This window comes from Melopsittacus undulatus, chromosome 9 (assembly GCF_012275295.1).
Source record: "Melopsittacus undulatus isolate bMelUnd1 chromosome 9, bMelUnd1.mat.Z, whole genome shotgun sequence".
In the NCBI taxonomy this organism is placed as follows: Eukaryota; Metazoa; Chordata; class Aves; order Psittaciformes; family Psittaculidae; genus Melopsittacus; species Melopsittacus undulatus.
Window position 1 is genome coordinate 11,402,672 of NC_047535.1, and position 27,898 is coordinate 11,430,569.

The 27,898-nt window shown below is 48.7% G+C and overlaps 1 protein-coding gene across 6 annotated transcripts in view; it reads left to right on the forward strand.

The window, feature by feature from the left end:
* Positions 1-27,697, forward strand: part of LOC101879906 (mucosa-associated lymphoid tissue lymphoma translocation protein 1-like) — a 28,119-nt gene extending 422 nt beyond the window's left edge. Inside the window, exons 2-14 of one of the 6 annotated variants that reach the window (XM_034066441.1) lie at positions 38-156; positions 1,415-1,568; positions 2,209-2,429; positions 3,980-4,076; positions 6,062-6,088; positions 6,886-7,089; positions 12,613-12,790; positions 16,233-16,307; positions 16,898-17,025; positions 17,263-17,394; positions 17,534-17,685; positions 24,230-24,355; positions 25,815-27,697. In XM_034066441.1, the coding sequence (XP_033922332.1) occupies positions 38-156; positions 1,415-1,568; positions 2,209-2,429; positions 3,980-4,076; positions 6,062-6,088; positions 6,886-7,089; positions 12,613-12,790; positions 16,233-16,307; positions 16,898-17,025; positions 17,263-17,394; positions 17,534-17,685; positions 24,230-24,355; positions 25,815-26,177 (1,976 nt within the window). In that variant the 3' untranslated portion in view covers positions 26,178-27,697. Of the gene's footprint in view, positions 1-37; positions 157-1,414; positions 1,569-2,177; positions 2,430-3,979; positions 4,077-6,061; positions 6,089-6,885; positions 7,090-12,612; positions 12,791-16,232; positions 16,308-16,897; positions 17,026-17,262; positions 17,395-17,533; positions 17,686-24,229; positions 24,356-25,814 lie in introns of all 6 variants that reach the window. The other 5 variants (XM_034066442.1, XM_034066444.1, XM_034066443.1 and 2 more) reach the window with 5 other exon arrangements.
* The last annotated feature ends 201 nt before the right edge of the window (positions 27,698-27,898 follow it).

Below are 27,898 nucleotides of genomic sequence, written 5' to 3' on the forward strand. Positions count from 1 at the left end.
TGGGTTGTTTGCAACTCTGCACACTGTTTCTCCACAGCCATTGTGATCACCGAGCAGCCAGTATCCGTCTCCGTCCCCTTGGGATACTCCTTCACCCTGCGGTGCAGAGCCGAGGGACAGACCTTGCTGCAATACCAATGGTTTTGTCAGTACCAGGTAATGGTGGGAACAGAGGTAGCACTGGTGTGGCACCAGGCTGGATCCCTGCCCACAGTGATGGAACTGGCCCTCTGCGGGCAGACCTGGTGCTAACAAGGAGGCCAGAAGGAGAGGGGGAAAGGATACATGTACATGACAAGGGCCTCTGCCCCTCATAATATCATAGAATCATCAAATGCTTTGACTTGAAGGGACCTTAAAGCTCCTCCAGTTACATCCTCTGCCGGAGACAGGGACACCTTCCACTGGAGCAGCTTGCTCCAAGCCCCTGTGTCCAACCTGGCCTTGAACACTGCCAGGGATGGGGCAGCCACAGCTTCTCTGGGCACCCTGTGCCAGCGCCTCAGCACCCTCACAGGGAAGAGCTTCTGCCTAAGAGCTCATCTCAGTCTCCCCTGTTCTGGCAGGTTAAAGCCATTCCCCTTGGCCTGTCCCTACAGGCCCTTGTCCCAAGCTCCTCTCCAGGTTTCCTGCAGCCCCTTTGGGCACTGGAGCTGCTCTCAGGTCTCCCCTTCAGGAGCCTTCTCTTCTCCAGGCTGCCCCAGCCCAGCTCTCTCAGCCTGGCTCCAGAGCAGAGCTGCTCCAGCCCTCGCAGCATCTCTGTGGCCTCCTCTGCACTCGCTCCAGCAGCTTCACGTCCCTCTTGTGCTGCTGCCCCAGAGCTGGATCAGGACTGCAGGGAGGGTCCTCCTCAAAGAACAGCAGAGGGGCAGGATCCCCTCCTTCAACCTGCTGTTCATGCTCTAGGGGTGCAGCCCAGCACACGGGAGGGTTCTGGGCTCAAGTGTGCACACACAGACAGGTTATGCGGAGCTTCTCCTCACCTAACACCTTAAAGTTCTCCTCAGGGCTGCTCTCAGTCATGTCTTCCCCGGCCTGTGTCTGTGCTGGGGATTGCCCTGACCCAGGGTCAGAACCCTTCATTTAGCCTTGTTGAACTCCATGAGGTTCACATGGGCCCATCTCTCAAGCCTGTTCAGGTCCCTCTGCATCACATCCCTTCCCTCCAGTGTGTCAACAGCTTGGTGTTACCAGCAAACTTGCCTAGCATGTACTCAATCCCACTGTCCATGTTGCTGACAGAGAAGTTAAACAGTGCTGGGTGGGGTGTGCATTGCAAAAGCTCCTCTCACATCCCTGCAGCTGGAGGAGGAGAGGATTTACACTTTTCCTGGTCTTATAAGGTGCCTGCTGGTGTCTTCTGCTACCAGCAGTTACGGGGACTTGCTGCTCACCACCTGTGTTTTCCCTTTAGTCTGTCTGCAACCAGATTCCTGGTGCTACCAAGCAAGACTTGCCCATCACTGCACAACAGACCCAACTCTACACCTGCAGAATCAATGACCTCTACAAAAATGCCATCTTCTCTGACTGGGTGAAGGTGGAGGTCCATCACTGTGTTGCCAGAGGTACGAGCATGTCTTTTTGCTTTTCCCTATTTTATGCTTTGCCACCCTTGCAGCAGTGATCCTGTGCAGTTCTCGGGGCAGTGTGTCCTCCCAACTCAAAAATCACAATATGGAAGCATTGCTTCAGGAACATGAGCCTGCAGGCCTAACTCAGACCTCTGTGCCCATTCTCTGGGTGGTTCAGGTCCCTGTCATGGTCTGCATAACCTCAGCTGTAAGTACCTGCTCCTCCTTCCTAGAGATATACTGGGTGTTTGCCTGTTTGCGCTTGACAGTGGTACTGGACAAGGCAATATGGCTATTTCAGAGCTGAGCAAAAATAACTCCAGGTGTGGTTGATGTCAGCATGTTGACTTTGTGCCATTGGCAGGGAAGGGCAAGCATCAAGTCTGGGAAGCCAGAGGCAGGGTTTTGGTGTGTCATTTACTATCGTGGGTGTCACTCTCCAGGATTCCCTGCTCCCAAAGCAGAAGGGTGCAGTGGTGATGCTGCAGTCACAGCCATCCTGTGGGACTTCTTGGAGTGGGTGGAAAAACTTGCTTTTCTGGCAGTGCATGCAGGTTCTTGTACAGGGATTAAAAATGACCCCTGTTTTATGTCTTTGCGGAGGGAGGACCAATTCTGTGTCGCTGCTTCACAGGACTGCCCCCTCGGCTCTGGCAAGGAGAACCAGTCATCGTTCTCAACCCCACTGAGCAGAGAGTGGAAGTGGGTAAGCCACTACAGCTGCAGTGTGCTGCCATGGGGGTCCCAGCCCCCAGCTACCAGTGGTACCAGAATGGAAACCTTCTAGAACACCAGAAGAAAAAAAAACTCTGGGTAATGTTGTCTTGGGATAGTTCAGACACTTTGGCTGCTGAGGTGGGTGATAGGAGAAGCTCGTTGCTGGGTGGTGGGCATGGGAGAGCCTTAGAAACCTTGGAGAGACTGCTAAAAATTGTGTCATTGTCATCCTGGACATGACAGTGTCAGTCCTTAAGCCTGGCTTGCATCTGCCTGGCTATCTCAGGCGTGTTTTGATCTTTGTGATAGGTGGATGCCAGCAGAAAGCAGTGTCTCGTTGCCTGGCTTCCCAGTCTCTCCAGCCCATGAGAAGCAGCCTCATGCTCAGCAGTTTTTCCCTGCTGCCTTGCAGGGTTTTGGGAGAGCACTCCATGTATCATCCCAGTTGCTTTGGTAGCCGACTGAAGGCCTCCAGGTGAAAGGGAATATGTCTTATGGGCTTCTTCCAAAGCTGCAGATATTTCTCTTAAGAAGTAACCAGTTCATAGATGTGTTGTGGGCTCTTGGCAGTTTTCTCATTACTTTTTGCAGCAGTGGCACATGAACAGCTATTGCATGTCAGCGCAGGGACCGTGGACTGATGGAGCTGCAGGAGTGATGCCTGCCTGCAGAAGAGCTAGAAGGAAAAGTGGTTAGTCCTCACAGAGGAGAGTCAGGGACACAGCAAAAAGTGTGGCTTTATTTTGGATAACCAGCTGAACGTGACAGTGCTGTCTTCTTGAAGCAAGAAAGGCATATTTCCTTGTGGGGCATCATGTGAAGGGTAATGAAGACGAGATCCAATTTCTTTTCAGGAGCAATAGATGATATTAGGGGACAGTGGTCTCAGATTGCACTTTTCCCAGGCAAGTTCAGGCTGGGGATTAGAAAGAAGTTCTTCATTTGGAGGTGGGTGGTGCTGCTTGAGTCGGAAAAGCAACAAGATGTCCATCCTTGGGGGTTTTCAGTACTTGTCTAGATGAAGTCATGGCCAATCTGACCCAGTGGTGCCTTTCTGAGTAGGAGCCTGGGCTGAAGAACCACATAGGTCCTCACCAGCCAGTACTGCTGTGATTATTGTCAATGTCAAGAGAGATGCATAAGGGTTGAAAACTTGCCAGAAGAGAGCTATGATCAGAAATCTAGAAATTGTTACCCAAGAGGAAAACCAGGCAACCTTCTGATTTTGGCTACACACCATCCTCCCAATGTGGCTCCTGAGGCAGAGTATGGCTATGACACAGGGGTTTGGGGCTGCTGAATAAAGAAGGGAAGGCAACTGGGGAGGGGATTCTTGTGCTCTAGAAGCTGGGGTCAGCATCTGACCTTAACATAGAAGCACAGAACCATAAAATGCTTTATGTTGGAAAGGACCTTAAGATCATCTAGTTCCAACACTCCTGCAATGGGCAGGGACACCTCCCCCTAGACCAGTGTGCTCAAGGCGCTGTCCAGCCTGGCTTTGAATACCTCTGGGGCCACTGAACTTCCTAGAAAAGACAAAAGTCATGGCAAACCTTAGCTTTGTGAGGCAAGGAATGAAGAATAAAGACTTCTCATTCCAGGAACACAGGTGTCTTTGACAGATACTGTCAGGGGGCTGTAAACGTTCACCATAAATAATGTGATTTAACTTTTGATCTGTCTAGATCTCCCATGCAAAGGTCAGTGACTCCGGCACATACCTCTGCTGTGCCTCCAATAGCCGCGGCGAGCACTGGACCAATGCAGTGGATATTCACGTAGGTGAGCAGAGCCAAGCCACATCTGCTTTGCTGCAAATCACCTTCTACCATGAAAAATAATTGAAGGGCAGAAAGGAGTTTAGTGGTCTTGCCTGGAAGTGGTGAGCTGGTGAACAGGGATCCCAGTGCTGGTGTGTTACCCTGTGGCTCAATTAGTGCAGAGGAAAGCTTGGGCTCCAGGGAGTAGGATTAGGGGAAGTAGGATGTGTGGCTCTGATGCTTGCATCTTCCCCTGGCGCGGATGGATCTTGTATGCTTTTATTAACATAAAGAAAGACCATGAATTTAAAATACCACTTCTGCAGAGAGACAAAGGTGTGACACTTCAGAGCAGAGATGCAACACAGGGCTCTGCAGGAGAACTGAAGTGTCCTGGCAGTGCTGTGGCAGCTGTCAGGGAAAGAGCCTGCAGAGTACAGTTTCACACCCTGGATATACTGGATACAATGATCTCAGCAGAGCTGCGCAAGCCCTGCTGAGCGGCAAGCACAGGCATCTGTCACCCTGTGATAAATAGGATTCTTTGATAACAAAGTTCAGACACAGTGAGAGAAGCGGCGTCTGTAACAGAAAAAACCTAAAAGCCAGTGATGCACTCTCCTGTGGTGTAGGGTGCTCCTGGGTCCTGCAGTCTGTCACAGACCTGACACCTGAGGGTAGGTTGAGCACTCTCGGATTCCCATGTAGTTTTGTTGCCTTGCCAAGGTGTTGATTTGATAGCTCCTCGGCCAAATTGCAGCAGGCTCCCATGCTAAAACTCATTTACAGCCTTGCTGAGATGAAGTGATGCACTCAGACATACAGAGATGGAGAGGATGGTGTTATTTTGGGAAGGTTCAGGTCCTTTGGGCTCACAACCCAGGCCTGATGCTGCATGAGCTAAGAGGGAGAAGATGGATCCCCAGAGCCTTTGGCATGCTCCACCTTCAGTGTGTGAAGCCTGCTTTGGCCCTCTGCCCTCTGTGGGACAGGTATAGCGTGGGCTAGTTTTACTGGCTCCTTACTCCATCTAGAGACTTTTCTATGCCATAAGCTTCTCATGTCACCTTTTAGGCTGGCTTTAAAATTGCTCCATAGCGTAAGTTGGCCATGTATAGCCAGAGAGTACTCTCCCTGCCTCCTCACAGATGGCAAAACAGCATCGAGGGAGGACAGGCAGGGAGAAGGGTGCACTGGACTGGGATGGGTTCAAGATGCTACAGCTGCATAGCTTTACCATGTAACAGTCAGCTCTGTCAGAGGCAGGAAAGGATTAATGGCTTTCCAGACCTGAGTTTTAGGTAATTAAAAATATGCCCTTGATTTCTTCTTTTTGTGTGGTAGGGCTTTAGGGTTTTCTCATGGGCTGGACTATATTTTGAAATCTAAATGGGAAAAGCTGGAGTGGTTGGGTAATGATGATTTTAAGAGACTGGGCAAGGGAACTTGTGGAGTCATGAAAGTGAGTCGCATTTTCTGAACAGGAACTGCTAGAAAGCAGGGAAGGGCTCTGGGAATTTTATCTTAATCAAAAGCAAACAGGTGGCTTCCTCTGCACTGGCTGCTCATGGGAGGAACTCTGTTTTGAAGCTTATGCTGAGCCTTAGTTACTGTGTTGCCTTTGCTTTTGCTGCAGTGAGGGAGTGGGCAAATCATCTTGGGAAGCAGGGCAGCCCAGGCACAGCTGGTGCAAGTAGCACAGACCTGCTGATGGGTTCAAGCTCCTCCATGCTGCTCTCTTTCCCCTGGCTTGCCTCTTCTGCAAGCTTTGCTTCCCAGCTGCTCAAGATTTCATACATCAGGCAGGATTCCATACATCCTTCTAAAATCACCAGACCAACGTTTTTAAGGTTAGCAGTCGGGCCCGAGGAGTGTTGCTTGTGTGGATGCTTCGTGCTGTATGATCCAGCTTCGCATTGCTGGGGGATGTTGGAACAGGTTTCAGACTTGTGGGAGTTGACACTGGGGTGCTGGGTGCAGGCTTATAATTTCTTCTGTCTTTTCCAGGTACATGTCGCTCTGAAAAGTATTTTGGTGAGTCCTGTCATCTTTTCTTCCTGAGCAATTCTTCCCCTAATTAGAAGTCAGGCTTTAGGGTAGAAGGGAGGACAAGGCATAGGAGTGCTTTTCCTGCAGATATCACTTCAAGCCTCTATGCTCACATTGTTATGGGCTCTGTGCTTCTGGGATCAGAACTGCAAGGCACAGGATGAGTGCCATCCCAAGTCCTGATCAGTTTCCACAAGATTTCTCCTAATGAGTAACCCATTCTTCACATCTGTGCCTACCAAAGCGAGTTTAAAAGTATTGCTCACATGACACCTTTTCCCTTCCTTGCAATACCTCCTTGGAGCAGGGAAAAGTTCCTTGCTCCCACCACTGCTGAGTACCATAAATTTGTTTTTTCCTACAGTGGAAGGTAGGGATAAAATGAAAGCAAGGATCCTGGGGTGTCTCTCCTTCAGCCTCATGGGGGAAAGGACCTCCTACCCTGGCTCAGTGCATCTGGGCACTGCTGGCATGCAAGACCTGTGGTTATGGTAGGGTAGCTGCTGAATAGCTTCAGTAGTGTGGATCCTCCTGCACTCCTGGGATTTTGGCTGTTAAGTGAAAACTTTCCAAGTCTTTCTTGCAAAATGATGATTTGTATATTTTGTGAGTGTTCAGAAAGCCAAAGGCTTTCTGCAGGGCTCATCAGGCTTATAGCAACATAGGGGCTATCCTTCCTGCCTACATGTAAGAAAAGATTTCCCATGTCCTGACTGCAACAGGAGGTGAGACCTTGTCTCCTGCTGAGTGTTTACAGCTTTGTCACTTGGTATTTTTTTTAGCTACAGGCAAGATAGCACTTCTAGTGGGCAACAACCACTACCAGCATCATCCCAACCTCATGGCTCCCATCATGGATGTGTTTGAGCTGAGACTCCTTCTGGAGCAGCTGGGCTTCCAGGTTGTCTCCCTTCTGGATCTGAACAAGACTGAGATGGAGGCAGCAGTCAGTCGGTTCCTGGAGCTCCTGGGGAAAGGAATCTATGGTAAGGCAAAGCCAGTCCAGTACCTGCCGGTACTGAGCAGGCAGCAGCTGATGTGCAGGTAGCAGCAGTAGAGGACAGGGAGAAGGAGGGATTTGGCAATTTTATGAACAGCTGTTAAATTAAAAAAGAGGAAATTAAACTTTCCTTTGGGGGATATGGGGGCAAGGGAGACCTGCAGCATAGTCTGCAGTGATGCCAGGCTTTTAAGGATCCAGAGCTTCTGATGATGAATGGGAGGTGTTTTGATTTTGCCTTAGATGACAAAATTGAGATTGACTATCAGCTGCCCCCACCACTCTCCTCTGTGAGAGGGGGAGCTCCTTTTTAGTGGTAACTGATACAGCTGGCAATGATTTCTGTGTTTCTTTTTCCTGATGGTCTCACCTGGGACTTTGCGTTTTTTGCAGAAGAGCATTCCCAGCTGCAGCTGGGTTTGAGGTTGGGCTTTGAGTTTATTACATGCTTTTCTCAGAGGGAAGCATTCCTCAAACACAAAACCAACGAGCAAATCTTGTGGGTCTTAAAGCAGATGTTCAGATGTGGTGGTGAAAATAGTTCTCTGGGGTTTCTGAGGTTCTCTCAACCTGACAGATACCCTGAAAACACTTTGCAGGTGTAAGGGTTTTTTTTTAATTCCAAACTGACATGCAAGGCTTATCTTCACTGCCCTCCCAGCTGCATGGCATAGCAGGGCACTCGGTGAAGGTCAGTGTGGGATAATTCCAGCCCTGTGCTCAGCAGGAGGTTTGGAGGTTTTGCAGTGGACAAGGACACAGCCCTGAGTGAAATGCTGCAAAGCCACCTTGTTCCTGGAAACACTGACTCACTCTGGGAGGCTGAGCTGGCAGGGAAGGGCAGAACATGGTTGTCACCACTCCAGCCAAGCACATCACCTGATGGCAGCATATTTCTGTGACTTCACTTGCAGCTTCCTCTTGTGGTTGCTCTCTGAAATCCATTTATATCTGGGGCTTTACCTCCTCTCCCAGGCCAGAGATATCCCTGGTGGGCTTCTCTGCTTGTCCAGTGGCACTGCCATTCCCAGTCTCTACTCATGTTGTGTGAAGACTGAATAGCATTCTATCCATGGCACTTCCCTTGTTTTCATAAGCACTGGGCAGAAAAACTATTTGGAAATGGCAAACCTTTCATGCTGTCATGCCTTATTTAAACTTCTAGTGCTTTTCTGCATTTGTGGCCACTGATCCTTCCTGGAAAACTGACTTTGTGTGCTGTCAGGAGAAATGCTAACAGCTGGGTTAGTGAACCTCAAAGCCTCAGGTGTTTGCTTTTGGATGGTGGTTTTCTTTGGAAGGTGGTTTTCTTTACAGCTTTCTAAGCTGAGTGGTCTACTGTTATTTGGAGGCAGTGAACCCCAGCACAGGCTGATCCCAGCAGCATGATTGAATTGAGGGCTCTCGCTGTAATTGGTGGCATCCAGACTTAATGGTGAGCATTGGGTCAGTCTGCCTGCTGATTGCCCCAGGGTTTCTCCATCTGAAGTGTGATGCTTCTTCCAGCATTTCTTCAGCTGTTTTCCTTACATAAAATATAAAGAACCAGGTGAAGCACAAGTCACTTAAATTAACTTGTCTTAGTAATAAAAACACACACTAGGAAAAAGCTAACAACTTCTAAACTGTGTATTTTTCAAGGCACTAACTCCAGGATAAACATCAAGAACTGACTGAGAGGTTTAGGATTCATGTAACTCATATGCAGGGCAGATAGTGGTGAGAGAGCAGCTTCAGAAACAACCTAAGGAGCCTGTTAAAACTAAAAAGCCCCCCAGGGGCATGTGTGATAGCCAGTCTTGAAGGTCCATGTATGTATGTCAGACAAACACCTGCATAGAGGCATTCCAGTGCTTCTGCCTGTTTTTTCTGGTTCAAGGAACCTGGAAGTGCCATCTGCTGTGTAGCCATCGCCAAAGCTGAGGTCAGGATAGCTTTGTTTAGACATGCAAGTGAAGCAGGGAGCTGGGAGGAGAGGGCTGACTAGTGAAAGACTGGCACTGGGCTGAAGTGAGAGGCTCTGGTCTAACAGACACCTCTCAGCATGCCCAAGGAGTGAGGCTGGCTGTCTTCTGAGGTTTAACTCCAGCTGGAGCATTCATACATCTTTTTTCTGGAGCAGATCAGAAGAGAGGACATAGCCACATGGATTAGTGTTTAAGCATAGTGCGTGTTGTTGCTTCTAGTGATTTGTTTAGCTTCAGGATGCTGATAAGAGCTGAAGATGTGTCTGTCCTCCCTAGAATGGCAGGGCCCTTTGGATGGCTGCCCTCTCTTGCATGTCCTTACTGACCTGTCTGTGATTTACACTTGTACAGGGGTTGGTAAGAAGAGACTTAGGAGTCATCAGCACAAGGTTAAGGTTGGTTGTAGCTCTCCTTATCAGGTCAAGACTTTCAGGCATGGAGCCCTCCAGTTATCCACTTGCCTGTCCCAGTCTGCACCACTCTCCAGGGAGGTCTTTCCTCCTATTAGACATGACCCTCCAAGGGTTGATGTTCATTGCCTCATGTTGTTTGGTCAACTCTGACATGAGAGTTGGGTTTTGTTGTCTCTGTAACTGCTCCTCCAGGAGCTGTTGGACCTTCTTCTGCCTCCACGTCTCCAGCCCAGCTCAGTTCCTTCACTCTCTCCTCACAGGCCCTGGATATCTCGTAGCCTCTTGGCTACAAGGAGCCAACATCTTCGTAGCCTCTGCTGGCCTTTTTCCAGCTTCTCCACCCTCCTCTTGAACTGAAGCCCCTAAAACTGGACTCTGGATCTAAGCAGCATCTCCTGGGGCCAAGGAGAGGGGTGACATCTTCTGTGGCGATCCTTCATCTGCTAGCATAGCCCTGTCCCCAGTGAATGCTGGCTCATCTTCAGCATTATGTCCACTGTGACTCCAGGCCCTTATCTCTAGGCTTGCTGCTCAAGCATTACTCAGCCCCAGCCAAAATGCTACCTGTGTTTATGTGCCTCAGTGCAGAATTTTATTATTGTTGTTGAATCTGTTCTTAAATTTCTCAACCCCAGAGCAAAAGCTGATTTCATTTTCAGGCACAGGAATATTGTTTAGCTGTGTATCTAAGGTGATCCAAAGGCTTCTCTAGTTCACCATATGGACATAGTGGCTCATCTGACTAGTTTTCCTCCAGATCTCCTCTCAGAAGAGCTGCAGAGGATTTTTGAAGGCTGCAAGCATTCCCTGAGTGGTCTAATCATGCAGCCTTAAGGCAAACAAGGAATCTCCCTGGATTTTATTTTGAAGTCTTAAAAAGTCCCGAGTCAGAGAAGTGCAATGAGAGCAGAAAGCTGTGAGTGAAATACTAGGAATATGCTGTCATGCCTTAATTAAGCTGCATGCTGATGCTTCCTGTTTTATAAGCAGTGCCTGGAGCTTCCGTTTTTAAATTTGGTACTCAGAAACTTGTCCCTCGTCAGCAGTTTTGACCCACAGGATGTGGGAAGAACACTGAAATATTAGTTTGGAATAAAATACACTTTTTCTTCTCTAGGCCAATCATTGACTTTCCTGTTCAGGAGGAGAGATGAGGTCCAAGAGAGATTTGCAAAGCTGCTCAGCTGATGTAAAACTCATGTCATTTTGATTTGCACACAAATCTTTGTGGTTTATGTAGTGTGGGGAGCACTTGGTGGTACATTCAGGGTACACAACAAGCCTTCAAAAGTTACAATATTTATGAGATTTAATGATTGATCATTCTTTGTGTGGTTTTTTTTCCATAATATTTCATTTTCTACCAAGTATCAGTAATGCTGCCTGGTAAGGGATGTCATCACCTCTCTTTCACATACAGGAGTGCTTGATAACTTGAGGGGCCAAACCTGAAGTGCCTACATCTGATTTTTGCAGAAGGGTCCCTATTTTATACTTTTATAGTCTCAGCAGAGGTTTTGATTTGCAAGCTCTAAAAATATAAAACTTCTGCAAATCAGAGCCCTGCCTTCCTCTGGCTGATGATCCACAAGAAGAGGAACCCAAACCCTGTGGGCAGCTGTGAAGACAGCATTTGAGTAACTTTCCATCATTCCCTGAGAATAGAAACCAAAGATAACTTGAGGCCTTTTTTGATGTAATATCATGCTTTCCATCTCCCATACAATGAGATCATGCTTTCAGTCATTCAGCTCCTGCCACATTCACTGCATCCCTTGCAGCATCAGAGATCAGAGTGAGTGTCCTGTGAGCTACCAAGGCAGGAACCCTGGAGGGAAAAGAGAGGTTACTCTGAAGTTTGGGCTTTGGCAGCAAATTTGACTAAGGAATTTCTCCTGAGGAGTTTGCCTCTTAGCCACTTGTTTCCATTTCTGACCTCTCATTTTTCACTGTCCCTCAGCTGTGGTAGTTTGCGTTACTCACAGAGCTATTTTTAACCTGTTTCAGTTCCCCAGGTTGGCTTTCACCCTTACCCCCAAGTAGTGGAGTCAGCGCTGGGAAGAGGTAGTTGGCCACTAGACAGCTTTCTTTCAAGAAGCTGCAGCCCATGTAGGAATCCCTGTGCAGCAGGAATGCCCTTCGCCAAACACATGGGTTGGAGAGAAGCACTACCTTGGGGTGTGCCAAGCTCCTCAGTGCTGGCTTTCCAAGCTGAATGTCCCTGTGTTGCCATCTCTTGTGAAGGCAGAAACCTTTTTGAAGTGTCATGTACTTAAAACTCAAAACCAAAATTCTTGTTGGGTATTGGTCTTCTCACGAATATCTGGATAAGTCTGACTCCTCATCAGCCTTACAGGGCTGGTGTCTGGTCTGGGGTTGTTGAAGCATGTGGTCCATGTGTTCTATACATCTGGAGATCAAGTCTCTGTCTAATTTTTCACCAGCTTATAGGTGTGTAAATACAGGCAGACATTTGAAATCTGGAGAGTGTTTCCCATCACCTAATCCATTGCTAGTCTCTTTTCCAAAACTAGGGAGCTGACAAACTTCTTATTTAAAAGGCTGTTAAGGTATATTTCATAATGATAAAATATTTTGTTGTAACTGTTCCATGATTCTTGCCAAGAGATGATGATTAACCAAGACTTTGTCCAAAGGTGGCATTCCTGAGAACATGGAGTTCTCTTGAGTCCACACTTTTCTGATGATTATCAGTGGGGGAATTACCAATCAAAGTTCACCTTTTGAAGGAAAAGCATCCTACCACCCTCAAACTTACTATTATCCTTCCCCATTAAACTGCATTTCTCCTCTGTTTGCATTCTCTCCTTGGTTTTCCCCCCAGTGCTACCTAGATGCTGAGTTTGGGTGTTGTAGCACAAATGGTTATGGAAATGAGTAAACCCAGTAACTTTGAGGTCTCATGACAGACGGTGCTGAAGACTACAAGTGCAGGAGAGCCTCTCAGGGCTGCTTCTATATCTGCTGAAGGGAACAGACTAGAAAAAGCCAAATTTATGAGGTTAGTTTCATAGGTGCCCCCTGCAGCAGTATCCCTTCAGTACAGGAGGCTGGTTACAGACCTGGAGGTTCACACCATGGCTCATCGTCTTCTCTCACTGTTACCAGCTATATTCTACTATGCCGGGCATGGGTATGAACATTTGGGGAGGAACTACATGGTCCCAGTTGATGCTCCACAGCCCTACGCCCCTGAGAACTGTATCAGTGTGCAGAGGATCCTCCAGAGGATGCAGCAGCAGCAGACGGCCCTGAACCTCATCCTGCTGGACACCTGCAGGAAATGGTAGGTTGCTTTTCCCACTTCCTCACCTGCAGTGGGCAGAGCATGGCATTGTGAGGAGTCAGGGGAGACAGCCCCCACTTCAGCAGTGGACTTCTACACAACCACGTGGGGTGATCCCTTGGATTGCTGGGACCACATCCTCTGTTGTGCTGCTGAGCCCAGCTTATTGGGTTGTAAAATCAGCAAGACAGTCAGGTCTTGCAGGATGTCCTGGGAAGACCATTCTTCCCAGATGCTGAGATCATCATATGCTGCCTGAGAGAAGTGGATGGAGACCCTCTTGTCATTGTTGGGGGTGAAAAAGCCTAGCACAACCAGGCAAGTTGTCTAAAGCCTGTGGAGGGATGGGTCTGCCCTTACACAAACTATTGGTTGAAACTTACCATAGCGTTTGTCTTTTTGTGCTTCAACCCCCTGCACTGAACCACCTGATCCAGCAGGCTGTAGCAGCACCTTGCTAACCTTGTACTTTCATGTTGTCCATGTGCTCAGGCTCTCTTCTCCTGGCTTGGTTTTAGTTAACATCTCAGTGAAGAGTGCAACATGATGGGGAAAATATTTTAAGCTATGGTACTTGGTTTTTACTGGCCTTATATGCTTCTGAAGTGCTCATGTTGTAACATGGGATCCAAGGTGCTGCATTTTTCCTCTGAGATCAGCATTTTTCCTCTGTGGAAAGCTCATCATTCTCCCTTGGCCTGCAGCTTCTGGACTGCAGGAAATTAGTACTTGTCCATTTTCAGCAGAGGTAGGTGGACTATTCCAGTAGAAGCTTTTCTTAATCCATTTATTTCAATCTCCTGAGGCAGATTTACAAGTCAGAAAAGACCTGGAGAAATTTCCCTCTTCCTTCTGTGGTTCTTTTACTAAGAACCATAAAGGTGACAGGGATTTTGATCCTGTTGCCCTGAAAGAGCTGCCAGCCCCTGGAGAGTTGGTAAATCTTAGATGCCTTTTGGCTGGAGAGGCGGGATGCTCACTTCGAATAGCTTATACACTGGATACCACAGCTCTGAGTTGCCAGTGTCACTGGAGCTTGATGTCCTTTGATACCTGCCCCTGAATGCCCTACAGTGAAGCTCCTTCTTGCTCACCACTGCTGCTGAGAACATGTTGTTTCCCTGCACCATCAAGTGCCTCTGTGGCACATGTGGAAGCAACTTACCGCTCTCTCCAGCACAATACCAGGCAGGGGATGTCTTGCAGTCAAGCAGGAGCACTTAGCTTTCATGGATGAACTGGTGGAGCTCGGCCAGTATGCCTCTGGTAGCCCATGTGAGTGGAGTGTGTGATGGAGAGGTAGTGTGGTGACATGGAGTCTGCACAGGGCTTGATGACACAAACAACGACCATCTATGAAATAGCTTTTGAGCTGATGTCTCTTTTCTTGGCATTGCCAGTGGTTTCTGTGCTCAGTTGAGCCTTAATGACATGTTGGGAAAAGGATGCAGCATGAGAACCACTGTGATATTTAGGCATTGTTGTGAGGCTGGTTTTCCTCACCTAAGCTTCATACTTCTTTCCTTCTCTTCCCCACAGCAAGCACAGCACCCAGTGCAGTAGGTGTTATCACCAGGCTTGTGGAGATTGCTGTAAAAGCTCTCTCCTGAGCAAATTTTTCTTGGGAAGTTGCTGTTTCAGCTCAGCAAAGCATTTGGATTTCAGAGCTGCATGTGTTTACTCTGCTCTGTAAAACAAGGCTCCTGGGGCCTTCTTTCCCAATGCCCTTTTGGTTGGACTGGTGCTGCAAGTCTGTTGACAGTCCACTCAGCCATGCATGAACTGGGAGGAGTTGTGTCTGTGCTAAGAGGATCTCACCCCGAATATCTTTTCATCCCATATGTTGGCATCAGAAATGCCAAGGTGGTGAGAAACACATCCCTCATTGCCAAGTTGTAGCAGATGTTCAGCTTCAGCAGAGAAGGAGATAGGAACATGGAGCCTGTGTGTAGCCTTATACATTTATATGCTGATTCTGGGTGAATGCGAGTGCCTCTTCCAGGAATTTCCCAATTTATGAGGGTTTCTAGCATACACCACTTAGGACAGAAGGAGCACACAATCTCCTAACTCGGATGCAGATGAGAAACAGATTGCATGGGATGCACTGTGTAACTGAGACTGGTTTTGGGTCTGGAGCAGGAGGGATGCTGCCACCTTCTCCACTGTCAGGTCACAGTCTGCAAATGCCACTGCTGAAGCTCTCTTTCTGCTGGACAGGATCGCAGCCAGCATTTCTGCTGCAGGCACTAGCTGGCCTTGCTGGAGCCATGGATGCCTCCTGGTGCCATCACAAAAGGTTTGCATTAGCTCATGTCAGCAGCTTTGGGTAGATGTCCCCAGCATGAGCACAAGAGGAGCTTGGCTTATTTTGTGATCCCATGTCATATTTCTCCTTGGACCTGGAATCCTGGTTTTCTGCATTCATTTAGGAGCAGATAAATCTCTCTGCTCAGTGTTCATATTTAGAAGCATATCTCCTTTCCTACATTTTCTCTTCTGATCATCTTTAAAGAACTTACACAAGCCAGATGAATGTTGCCATTAAACATCACCAGACTGCACCACCAGAACTGGTAATGTGCTGTCTGCTGGCAACACAACCATCCCTTCTGCTCTCCTTAGCATGCCAGCTTCAGCCCTGAGAAACTGTGCTGGAATTGAATAACAGAGAATAATGTCACCTCTGTGCCTGGCTCTTATCCCTGTGTGACTGAGAACAGTTCCTAGTCACTGGTGTAAACTGGAGGCAGCCAGTCCCTATTCAGTTAAGTCTGGCTGCAGTCAGATGGGCAAGGCTTGTCCATTATGTGCAACCATAATATCTTTTTTGGTGGAAACCAGAACCACCTTAGGGATATACCTCATTTTGGAAATAACAGGGTCTGAGCTCATTGAACTGCATCTAGACAAGGGTTCTGGAACCAGGTTTGGCTTCTGAGACCTGGGTGTGCATCCTGATCCCATCTCTCAGATCTAGAGGTGCATCAGCTGTAGCGTGTTTTGGTTTTCTGGGGCAGAAGGTTTGTGCATGGTCTGGAAGGGAACTGTGAGACACCCCAGACTCCTGGGACAGGTGGTTGAGCTGTAGCCATGCAATATGCACACCTCTAACTTCTTTATATACAGTCATTCCCTTGGGCAACAATGTGTTCTCTGCACTGTTGTGCTGCTTGGGCTTGTTACAAACTAGGCTCAGGAAGGAGGAGGCATGGTTGTACCCACAGCTCAGGTTCACTTGCCAGGCAGGGAGCAGCTCACCAGTGCACACAGATCAAAGCTAGCCCTATCTACTCACTTCCCCGTGGTTGTGTTCTTTGTGGGTTGATCTTACTGCCATCTGTAGGAGATGGATTTGGTGGAGCTTAAGGGTTCTGTCCCCTCCAGGCACACACTAATGGATGTCCTTGACACTGACTTGTGCCTTTGTCTGCTCTTCCAGGTACAACTCCCAGTGTGCCCTTTCACAGGTACAGCCATTGGAGCCCTGGGGCAATACTATTTATGGATACGCCACGTAAGTAGTGGCAAACGTGGTTTGGCAAGCTCACGCCACAATATAGGACCAAATGCTGGCACAGCCATATCTTCTCACATCCTTTTGTGCATGGTGGCTTTGGAGACTTGAGGGGGCTTTTCTGATGTTTCCTCTGACTCTCACCCTCCACCTCTAGCATTTGCTGTTCAGGCAATTCTATCCTTCTTCCTGTCATCACTAGTGGCAGCCTGTGCATCAGTTACAGGTTATGCATGAAGGTGGCATCAGGTCCTGTCATCTGTTCTTCCAGGCCTGAGCCTGATGCCCAAGGTGCATGTGCTATGAGGAGATCACCTGAAGCCTCCTGAGATGATCAGTGTTGCTTACTGCTCCAGTGCCAGTTCTGCTGGCTTTTCAACTACTGACACTCCCCTAGGATGGCAAAAGAGGCTTTACTGTCCTCTGCGTCCTTTCCACCCTCTCCTGGGGAAAACCAAGCACTTTCTGTCATTGCTTGAGAAGCCAAGCTGGACTCAGCCAACAGAGTCTGGATGGAGTCAGCAAGCCCTGCCTCACCACACGGCTTCATGCCCCTGCAGAAATGTGAGGACAATTCCTTACTCTTCCAGGAGTGAAGATGCAGAAGCCTATGAGTTGCAGGATGGGGAGTTCAGCTCTGGGATCTTCATGAAATACCTGAAGAAACATATTCTGCAAGAAAAGAAGGTTACACACATGCTGGAGGATGTGCTAGAAGGTAAAGGATGAGCTAGAAACCATTTGCTTCATTAGCAGGGGTGAGAATTGATAGCAGCCACCCCACCCCAGCCAGCCAGCCAGTCATCCCTCCCTAAAAATCAAACCGCAGGCCATGTCCCATGTGAGCTTTTAGTAAACTGGCAGTGGTACAAAGATGTTAACATAAGGTATGGAAGCTAATGAGATAAATAAGGAACCTGGAGTGACCTTTGCACCTCCAAACTCTCTCCCCCAGACATTGGCCAGGATCCCTTGGTTACTGGAAAGCAGGTGATGGAGATCAAGCATACTCTGAAGGAAGCCCGGTCTCTGACAGATCCGATCTGTCCCTTGGGAGCAGGGGCCGAGTGCTGGGGACACAGCCATGGTGAGCCATGCATGATGCAGGGAGGGCTACCAGATGGGAGTGAGGAGAGGGTTGGGGGTCTCTGTGCCCCTCAGGGACACTGATCTTCATGGAGTTCTTGGCAGGATGCTCCAAGACCCCTCTTGTCTTTCCCTTCCAGAGCTGCTGAGCAAACTGGTGACCTTCCCCTGCGGGGCACGGGTGGAGCTGCGCTTCCACCGACTCTTCTCCAACCTAATCTATGTGTGTGCCAAGCTGCAGTGCTCCCCGGCCCACATCACAGATACCCGCCTCCGGCTCTGCCGGCCCACTGTGAGTCCTCCCTTCCCTGCATTTCCAACGGGATCCTTTCCCCATAGTGGAGTTGGGAGGGTGGCAAGTGTGAGCCCAAGGGGTCCTGAGGGCCAGGAAAGGCTGAAACCCCCATGGAAACAAATCCCCTCCTCTTCTACCTCTGATGCAAATAATCCTCCCTGCAAACACCTTTTTGAGTGCTCCTTCCATGTGTCAGTACCCTGCAGACTGTCTGCCTTGCTCTTAATGCAGCATGAAAAGGATTTTTTGGCAGTTTTGATGCATTTAACCAGTTAACCTTGGACTGGTTTCTGGTCTGCCCAATTAAAATACTGCATTTAATCTGATTGAGGTGAAGAGCTTTTCTGTTTCCTGTGTTTGGAAACAGATCTGGCTTTTTGTATCATAGCACCACAGGGTGGTTTGGACTGGAAGAGACCTTAAGGGTTCTCCGGTTCCAACCCCCTGCCACAGGCAGGGACACCTTCCACTAGAGCAGGCTGCCCTAAGCCCTGTTGAGCCTGGCCTTGAACACTGCCAGAGATGGGGCAGTCACAGCTTCTCTTCTCTTCTTCTGAATCATGCCTTCTTAGCCCACTGTGCTAGTACATCTTAATGCAACAATATATTTCTTCCCTCTTGAGCTGTACCAGCTTCCTTGCACCCCTTCTCACACCTTTCCTGGTATCCATGTAACCAGTGTGACTTTTCTGGTGATATCCGTGGCAGCTCTAAGGATTTATTTTGTTGCTCCTTTTTGCTAACTATCTTTCTCCTTTTCTGTAGTCCTTTTGCTGAAGCATAGCGTGACTGTGGTGGAATTTTTTGGACCTTGTTTCTCATGGAGGGGCATTGCCCCTAAGTATTTTGTGGTCACTGATTCAGCGCAGTGTGTCCAGCAGGATGTTTGGAGCCTGAGCCTGCCCATTAAGGAGCCAGAGCATCGTTTCCTGCTGTGAGCTCCTGCATGAAAACCGTGTGTGTACACGCACCTGTGTCTGCATGTGTTTGTGTGCATCTACCCCACATCAGCAATAGTTGGGAAAGGGGCACCCAGCTGCTTGCTTGTGCATTCAGAGCTGTCTCAAGACATGGTCCAGGCCTGGGGAAGAGTGGCTGGAAAGATGCTTGGTGAAAAATGAGCTGGAAGTGATGACTGACAGAGCTGAACATGAGCAGCTTGTGCCCAGGCAGCCAAGAAGCCAGCAGCATCCTGGCCTGTGTCAGCACCAGCGTGGCAGCAGGGGCAGAGCAGGGATTGTCCCCCTGCACTGGGCACTGGTGAGGCCACCACTCGAATCCTGTGTTCAGTTCTGGGCCCATCTCTACAAGAGAGATATTGAAGTGCTGGAGGAGCAGGGCCTGAAGCACAAGTGTGATGAGGAACAGCTGAGGGACCTGGGGGGGTTTGGTCTGGAGAAGAGAAGGCTCAAGAGAGACCTTATCGCTCTCTAAAACTGCTTGAAAGGAGGTTGTAGTGAGATGGGGTTAGTCTCTTCTCCCAAGTAATGAGTAATAGGACCAGAGGAAACGGCCTCAAGCTGCACCATGGCAGGTTTAGATGGAGCTGAGGAACAATTCCTTCCCCAAAGGGTGCTCAGGCATTGGAACAGGCTGCCCAGGACAGGGCTGGAGTCACCATCCCTGGAAGTGTTCACAAACTGTGTAGACAAAGCCCTTAGTGACATGGTTTAGTGGTGGCCTTGACAGTGCTGGGGAATAGTTGGACTGGATGATTTTGCAGGTCTTTTCCAACCTTGTTGATTCTGTGATTGTAAGAGGGATTGGCAAAACCAAAAAGGGACCCCAGTAAAGCCATGGCAGTAGGATCCTGTCAGGGTCTGACTGGAGAAAAACCCCAGTGTTGGACCTGTTTCATTCCTGATCCCAAGAGTGAAATTAAGATGCAAATGAGGTCAAGTACCACAATTAATCAGTTGGTTTATTACAAAAAGGCAATTATTATAAAAAAGGATATTACTGTTAAAAAAAGAAGATAGTGATGGGGCAGATAGGAAAAAGAGAAATGCAGCAAGAATTCAGGGTGCAGAGAGAGTCTCCACTATGGGTCCAGCAGGGCTCCGTAGTCGGTATCAGAAGTGGTAGGAGTCCTCCATCATCTGTAGTCAGTATCAGAGCAGTGTCCCCAAGAATCCATAGTAGTCATCAGAGGTGGATGTCCTCATTAATGTGTCCTGATGAAGGTGTCCTTGTGGAGTTGTCCTCATGGAGGATGTCCCAGTGAAGGGTGTCCTCATGGTGGTGTCTTTCCTGGTGATTACCTTTTCTCCCTTTTATTATGAGCTGGGGGGAGTATGTCTGTTGTTAATGTCATGTACTACACATTCCTGGTGCACCAGTTTCATTGGCCTTGCAGCCAGTTCTTCAAGTGTCTACAGCATTTCTTGGGATAATGGGCAGCAATTCCTCACACCAATCCTTAAGATAATGAACAGAAAAATCTTAGCTCCTCCCACCCATCTGTCAGGCAATGGACATTGGGGTCAACTCTTCCCACCCAGCTCTGAGATAGTGGTCGGTGGAATCCCATCTCACCTTCTCATACCAACCTTAGAGACAGTGGACGGTGGAGTCTGATTTCAGTTCAGTCCCTCACAGTTCCCCATCCCTAGCCTACTCCGCAGTGGTGCTGGCGCACACTGACCTCCAGTGGTGTCTGCTGACGTGGCAGCACATCCTCCCACTTCAGTGAATTACAGTTAAACTGCCCCACATTAAACATCCACAGCAAGGACACCCACTGCCCTGTGGGACCACAGTGAGATGCACGGGCATCTGCAGGAGGGCACCTGGCTCCTGTCAGGATCTGGGCAAGCTGTCTGCATCCTCACTGAGCCAGCCTCCTTGGAGATGCTGAGGGGAGCTGGGGGGCTGTCTGTGCCACACTTGCAAGGCTGAGATGCAGGATCTGAGGCTGAAGGCAAACAGAACGAGGCTAGATCTGAGGTATATGTTGTAATGCCTGGCAATGAACCCAGGGAGCTGTTTGTTTGACTACCCTAATGGTAGTTTTCCCACCATTTGCCACATTCTGCTTATCAAAGTGAGTTAAGCAGAGAGCCTGGGCTTGTTGTAGGGCTTTTCAGAGGATGATGATGAGAGCTTATAGAATTGATCCATTTTCTTTAGTTGCCCAATGGCAGTGTTCTATCCCATCCTGTGGCTTGCCTGCTTGCATTTTTACTTGACAAGCGGTGTCTTCAGAGAGAGAGGCTGCTCTAGGACATACATACAAAGGAATAATGCTGAGCCAAGATGTTCCCATTTCTTTGCTCTGTACTGTTTAAATGCTTATGTTTTAAACTTTTATGTTGGATCTGCTCATTTTTAAGTCACTTGGTCGGGAGCTATTTGACCTAATGGCCTCTTCAGTTATGCTTTCCCATTTAGAATACGTGAAACTCTGGGCCAGCCAAAACTCTGGCCTTGCCACTTCCTGGGCATTCTCTTCATTAAAGAACATATTCCACCTGGGCGGAAATTTTTATAAATAATTATGAATTGGCTAAATAATTAATTTAAAAAATCATTTTCTCCATTTCCTAACTCCTACACAGCCAGAAATGATAAAGGAGACTAATGAAAGAGAAGACTTATGTGCATGCAATTAGATTCTGAAAGCACAGGAGGCTACTGAGGTTGGGAATATAGTGGAGGGGCAGATACTTGTGGATAATGAGTTACTGGCACCTGCTTTGAACCTCATATGTCAGGGCTTTAACTGACCCCTCAAGATTAGGTCGCTCCTTGCCCAGGTAAATGTCTTGAAGGTGTTTCTGTGTGACATGGCCCTCCAGAGGCAGGAGGTCAAGGAGAGCTGGTGAACTTTTGAAAGTCCACCTGATGAGCAAGAAGTCAGCCAAAGGTGGCAGGAGGCCTGTGTGACCTTGCAGGGGGCTCTAACTGAGCTCACACATGAAAAGGAGTTGTACAAGGGGTAGAAGCAAGGGCAGGTGGTGGAGGAGGACTATAGAGATGTGGCCCAGCACATAGACATGGGATTAGGAAGCCAAAGCCCATCTAGAGCTGAATCTGAAGGCAACAAGAATGGCTTCTACAAGTACCTCAGCAGCAAAGGGAAAGCAAAAGAATTATGGGCCACTGCTAAATGAGTCAGGGTATTTTGGATGTTCAGTGCTTGGGACTGAATTCATCCCACTCAGGGAGGCTCTGTGGTTCAGAGCATCTAAACTTCCTGATGCTGTTTGGCTTTTCCTGGTTTAACTTGGGATGGGATATTGTTCTATCTATGCTAGTCATGTCTGTAGTACACCAGGCATTTTATTTCTTAGGCTGAAAAAAAGGGTAGTCCAACCTCAAGGGGCTCAAAATTGCAAAGCAATAAACAGATGTCTAGAAGAGTCCAGTGCATTAGCACAGATCTGAGCACCCCTGTCCTGCTATTTGAAACCCAACTGCGCTGTTAATCACTGAAGGTTCAGTGTCTGCAAAGGCTGCTAGCACAATTGCAAAAGCAGGCACTTAGCATCTGTGCCTGCAAGGAGACAAAGGGAATGTGGCTCTGACAAGCTGGTGAATCCCTGGAGGAGCCACTCTTGGAGAGGTCACAGGAATGGGGATGCCCCAGGGGAAGTCAGGACTGCAGAAATCAACAGACACATGGGAAACAGCAGTGAGGCAACTACGAGAAGGCTGGAGGAGGGTGCTTACAGCATCATCATGGATGGTGATGAGAGGGGAATAGCCGTGGGGTGACTATGAGGAGGGCTTCTGGCCATGAACGATTCTCTTTCTAGTGGTTAGGTTGTCATGGGTATTACAAGTCTAGCAGGGTTCAAAAATAACTTTGTCACCTTCATAGGAGTCCATGAAAGCTATAGAAAGCATAGACACCACCTTTGGCTCAGAAAGTCACTGTTTTTTTCCATGGCAGGAGGCTGGCATGGTAGGTTCATGTGGGCGAGGCTGGCATGATAGGTTCACGTGGGCAAGACTGGCAGCATGTACATCCCGTCTTTTCTGAAGCATGGGCTGAAGAATGGATCTAGCTGGATGCAGAAGGGCTACTCCACTCGTTTTGCAGTCTTCCTGCCAAGACCCTGCAGTACTGGCATCCAGGCGGTTCTGGTTTGTGCCTCTCTCTGGTCTCCAGGTTTAGTTTAACCTGGCTGTTGAGCTCAGCATAGTGGTGATGGCATCAAGGTAGCTGGGAGCCAGGTGGAAGGAGAGGACAGTGGTCACTTGCAGAAGCTGCAGTGCTCCTGTTTCAGGCACAGTTCAGGCTGGTGGAAGGAACGAGGGTTCCTGGCAAGGAGAGTTGCTCCATTCCCATGTGAGCTATGCTCTCCTCTCACTGGCATACCTGTCTTCTTTTCTACCATCTCTGTTCACTGCCCTGATCTTCCCTAGCCTCCCTCCAATTTATGTTTCCATTAATGAGTTGCCAAGTGCAGAGAGGGGACTTGGCTTTGCTTTGTACAGAGATAAATGGTATTTCTTCAGCCTGCCTCCAGTGCAGTTTTGATCAGCAATGGTGTTACTCCTGCTCAGCTAGCCTTTCAAGCAGGGAAGGACCCTGATGCTGCAGATCCCAGCCAGCATTTGGGATCCAACATTTTACTTTCTACTCTCAATATTCTCTTAGTCAAAAAAAAAAAAAAAAAAAAAGGGCCTGGGCCCCTGCAGGCAGCAGTTCAGGGAGGATCTGTAAAGGCTTCTCTGATCTCTGCCCCCTGCAGTGTTCTCAGTCTCCTTCATCATCGTGCCCAGTGTAACTTCTCCTGACAGTAGCAAGAATATTTTGCAAGGGTCGAACCCTCCTCGCACACCACTGGCGTTGTCTGTGGCTGCAGGGAGCCTTACCCGGCTGCTCCGCTCCCACACCCAAAGCCATGCCAGGCCATCCTACTGCTGGCCAAGTCAGGGCAGCAGGATCACACCGTGTTAGTTGTCAGAGCCAGCTGGCAGACGTAAGTGCCTTCTTATGGAAAGGACTAGTGAACTGTGGGCTGTCACTCATCCTGGAATGCTCAAATCCAAAGCAAGATGCTATTTAATAAGGCCCTTATTCCCTTGTCCCTTCTTATGCTATTATTACTGAAGAGTATCCCATAGAGATGGGGCTGTTTTGAATGATTTTGAGTAATTCCCCAAGAATTGACAGTTCTGTAGCTGGTAGCGGGTTAACTCGGCACCTGCTACAACTCCACTTCTCCAGCTATGTCTTTGGAAAGCTTTCTCCCTCCTCCAATTATGATAGTGGCTGTTGCTCCTACCTGCTCTGCTGTAAATCCTAGTATTACCACAGTTTTCCCAGTAAATGACTCATGGGACATTTAGCTAGGTCTTGTCACTGATGTACACAAGGTGAGTGTGTAAAAGCTCTGTATTTCTGTTTCTTGCACTCTGTAGTACTTCCACCAGCGTGTACAACATTTCCACCAGCCAAAGTGCCAACGTCACAGGCTAGCCCTGGGCACTGCTGTGTGCAGAGAAGCAGTATGTTTGATGGGCAGTTGTGCCTCCATGCCCAGGCTGATGCTGAAACTTCCTTATGTTTCTTCTTGTTTTCCTGACACAGGAGATGGACAGTGAGGCCATCCCGAAGGAAAACCACTGGGACCAAGTCAAGTCTCTGCTCTCCTCTGTATACAAGCAGGAGGAGCTGGACTGTGTCTTCCAGCTCTGTGGACTACAGAAAATTCAGGTAGGGAGCTGCCAGGTGCAAATATCTGTGGTTCTCCTGCACCCTCACATAACTTGTACTCCCCATCCCCACTAACTCGAGCTGGATGTGCTCTTGTGACTCTGCATGGACAATGCCTGGCATGCCTCTGTTAGTGCAACATCCAGATCGATGTTACAGGGGTTTGTTCATCTTTGAGGCACAAAACCCATCTTCTTTCCCTTGGCTTGCTCTGTTTTTCTGTGCTGCCCAGCCATGGAGGCTGTTCTTTACCTGCATCAACCATGGGGAGATCAGGCTAGCCCAAATCTTTTGGATGGAAGATGTCTCACTAGGCTGTGTGCTTGCTCACGGGCTGGCCAGGATCTCAAGCAGTGGGAGAGGTTATCCCCTGCTATCAGGGTGACAATACCAAGCATGGCCCAAGCTGTGCCTGTTTGGCAGACCTCAGAAAACCGTCAAACTATTTAAAGCCCATGAGAGAGGCAGAATTGCTAGACCCATGGCTTGTCTCTTCCTGCAGATTCTCTCTCCCCAAATAGCAGCGAGCACTTAGTTTCTCATCTGATTTCTTTTTCCCTCTAGCACCCAGGCAGTGGATCTTGCCAGCTGCTCATCTGCTCTGCTCCATGCAGACTCCTACCAAACATTGCTCTTGAGCTGCTGCTTGGATTTGCCTACAATGAGCTCCATTTGCTGAATGCATGGCATGCCTTGGTATATGACAGCTCTTACAGTTCTTGATTGTTCCTGGAGCTCTTTTCTGAACCCTTCCCAAGCATTCAGCATTACTTTTAAGTGCAGATGGGAGACCTGGACCATGCATTGCCTGCCAAGATCTTCTTGCTCTGTTATACATATCGCTGCTTTATACAGTCAGGCATCTGAGGCACAGCCCCATGCTTGGGTTCATGGCCAGGGGTTTGGCTGCCACAGATATGGTTATTTTCTGATTTCTTCATCTTTTATCAAAATCTAAAATAGTCCTAGGCTGTTAACAGATCCCTGTGGGGCACTGCTGTTTAAAACAGCTGGCTTTTACTGTGCAATGTGTGTTTAAGTGGTTCTGTCCCTTCTCTTGCATGCTTTCCTCTCACATGTGCAGCAGTCCTGTGCCATGGTCAGGACAGCTGTTGTGCCATTCTTTGTATGGGTGCAGTCCCCCCTCTAATCCTGCTTCCTGTGCCAGCATCTTAGAAGTGATGCTCTCAGTGACAGTGCGATGTCCAGTGAAGTGGCTTGATTTCAGAAGTTCTGAAATTAAGGAACCGTGTCCGAGTCCCACAAATATCATGGATATATGTAACAGCTCATTTTCTGAGACAGTAGCATTGCTCCATCATGCCACAGCATGGGGCTGTGAGCCTGCAGACCAGCCAGCTAAGTCTGGCATTTCTGTTGACAGCAGCAAAAGTAAAAAAAGCTCTGCTTCAAGTCTTAGTCTCTGATTCACACTGTGACATTTGCTCTCCCCTTCCAGACAGATGTGGTCCTGCAGTTGGATTTGCATTACACCCAGCTGAGCACAAAGCAGAGGATTTGTGAAAGCCTGCAGACAACCCTCCAGAAATCTCTGCTAGGGCAGTTTTTCAGCCACATGAATTACTCCCAGCCAAACTACTGGAGAACTCCTGCCCGTGCAGGTGGTGTGTGCCTCCGGGACACAGTGGCGCTGAGCATGGATCTGAAGGGACAAGCATCAGTGAGGACAGGCTTTGGCCATAGCTTGCCCAGCAGCAACCCCTCCAACTCCATCAGTGAGCCAGAGGAGAATGATGAAAGCGACCTGAGTGACCTCTGCTCAGCATTGCTGAGGGCTGGCCCAAGGCAGGACTACCCCTGACTCCATGGGCTGACATGCCCAACCTTAGGAACTATTTTTAATAGAGAAAACAGTTATTTGAGTGCTAAATATGTCAGAATCCATCAGAGGGAGAATTCTAGTCTTGGCAACCGCCCTATCCAAATGAGGCCAAAGCTGCTTTCTTGGAAAGGGTTCTCTCATCTGCACACTGTGGCATGTGGGCCCTGAAGCCCACTGGAAATAACTCCATCCCATGGGAGAGGTAGGGATCAGCAAGGAGTTGTTGTCATGTCTGGCGGAGGACAGGGCCACCCCACTATTGCCAGGAACAACACGTAGCTTAAAGGGCACCGCCTGATGCGTTCTGTGAATTGGGCATTGCCTGAAAGCCAAAGTGACAGCATTAAACATTATGAGGAACCCATAAACACTACAGACCTGTGGAGAGTACTGATGCAGCCTCAAAACCCAGCTACAGCTGCTGGCTCTCTTCACACTCATGCAGGCGTCACAATGCTTGACCAAGGGAAGCAAATGGAATTATGTGAACATATAAGTTCTCCCTTGGGGTTGCAGTGTGGTTTTCTTTCCTTGTGAGTCCTGCTTGTGCCAAAGCAGGTTTTAAGTTATGCATTTATGTATTTCTCAAGAATGTATTTATACTTGGGGCAAGACAATTGCTTGCCAGGAAAAGGAAGGTCAGATATTCTGTCAAGTGTGTGTTTACAATGGAGGCTGGTTTTCCATCAGTAGCAGCCACTAGGCAGGTACGTGTCCCTTCCTAGCATGGTACGCAGGGGCATTAAAGGTTGTTAAGTCCTGTGCAGTCCTGAGTTCCTCTCAGATGCCGAATTTCCTCCATGCGAGAGTTGGAAAAAACAGAGTGAGGGAGGAAGAACCTTAAAAAAGTTATTATTAGTGCAAGATAGATTTTTTTTTTTCCTAAGTGCCTGTCTGTGCATTCACTGTGGGCAACCTCATGCGCTGCCTTTTGTGGAGAACCAGCTGTCCAGAGAGACCCACTGGTGAGCAGTGCCCAAAGGACAACCCAAGTGAGCACAGTCCCCTCCCTGCCTGCTTCTCTGCTATTTGTTTGATAAAGGTTACACCATAGGTCCAGGTGATTGCTCAGCAAGGGCCTGGGAGGATGATCAAATAGTTCAACATTGACCAATGACCCCATCACCTCCATCCCAGGCGCAGCTACAGATTGGGTGGAGAAGTCATTCAGAGCAGGCCTGCAGAGAAGGACTTGTGGATGTTGGTTGATGACAAACTGAACGTGAGCCGGCTTCAATGTATATTTGAGCCCAGAAATCAACTGTGTCCTGGGCTGCATCAATAGAAGCATGACCAGCAGGTTGAAGGAGGTGATCCTGCCCCTCTACTCTGCTCTCCTGAGACCCCACTTGCAGCACTATATCCAGTGCTGGTGTACTCAACATAAGAAGGACATGGAGCTGTTGGAGCAAGTCCAGAGGATGCTGTGAGGATGATCCAGGGGCTGGAGCACATCCCAGATGGAGACAGACTTGAGAACATTGGGGCTGTTCAGCCTGGAGAAGAGAAGCTGCTTGGAGACCTCAGAGCAGCTTCCAGTGTCTGAAGGGGGCTACGAGGATACTGAAGAGGGGCTCTTCATCAGGGGCTGTAGTGACGGGACAAGGGGTGATGGGCTCAAACTGAAATGGGAAATTCAGGTTGGATACAAGGCAGAAGTTCTTCCCTGTTAGGGTGATGAGGCCCTGGCACAGGTTGCC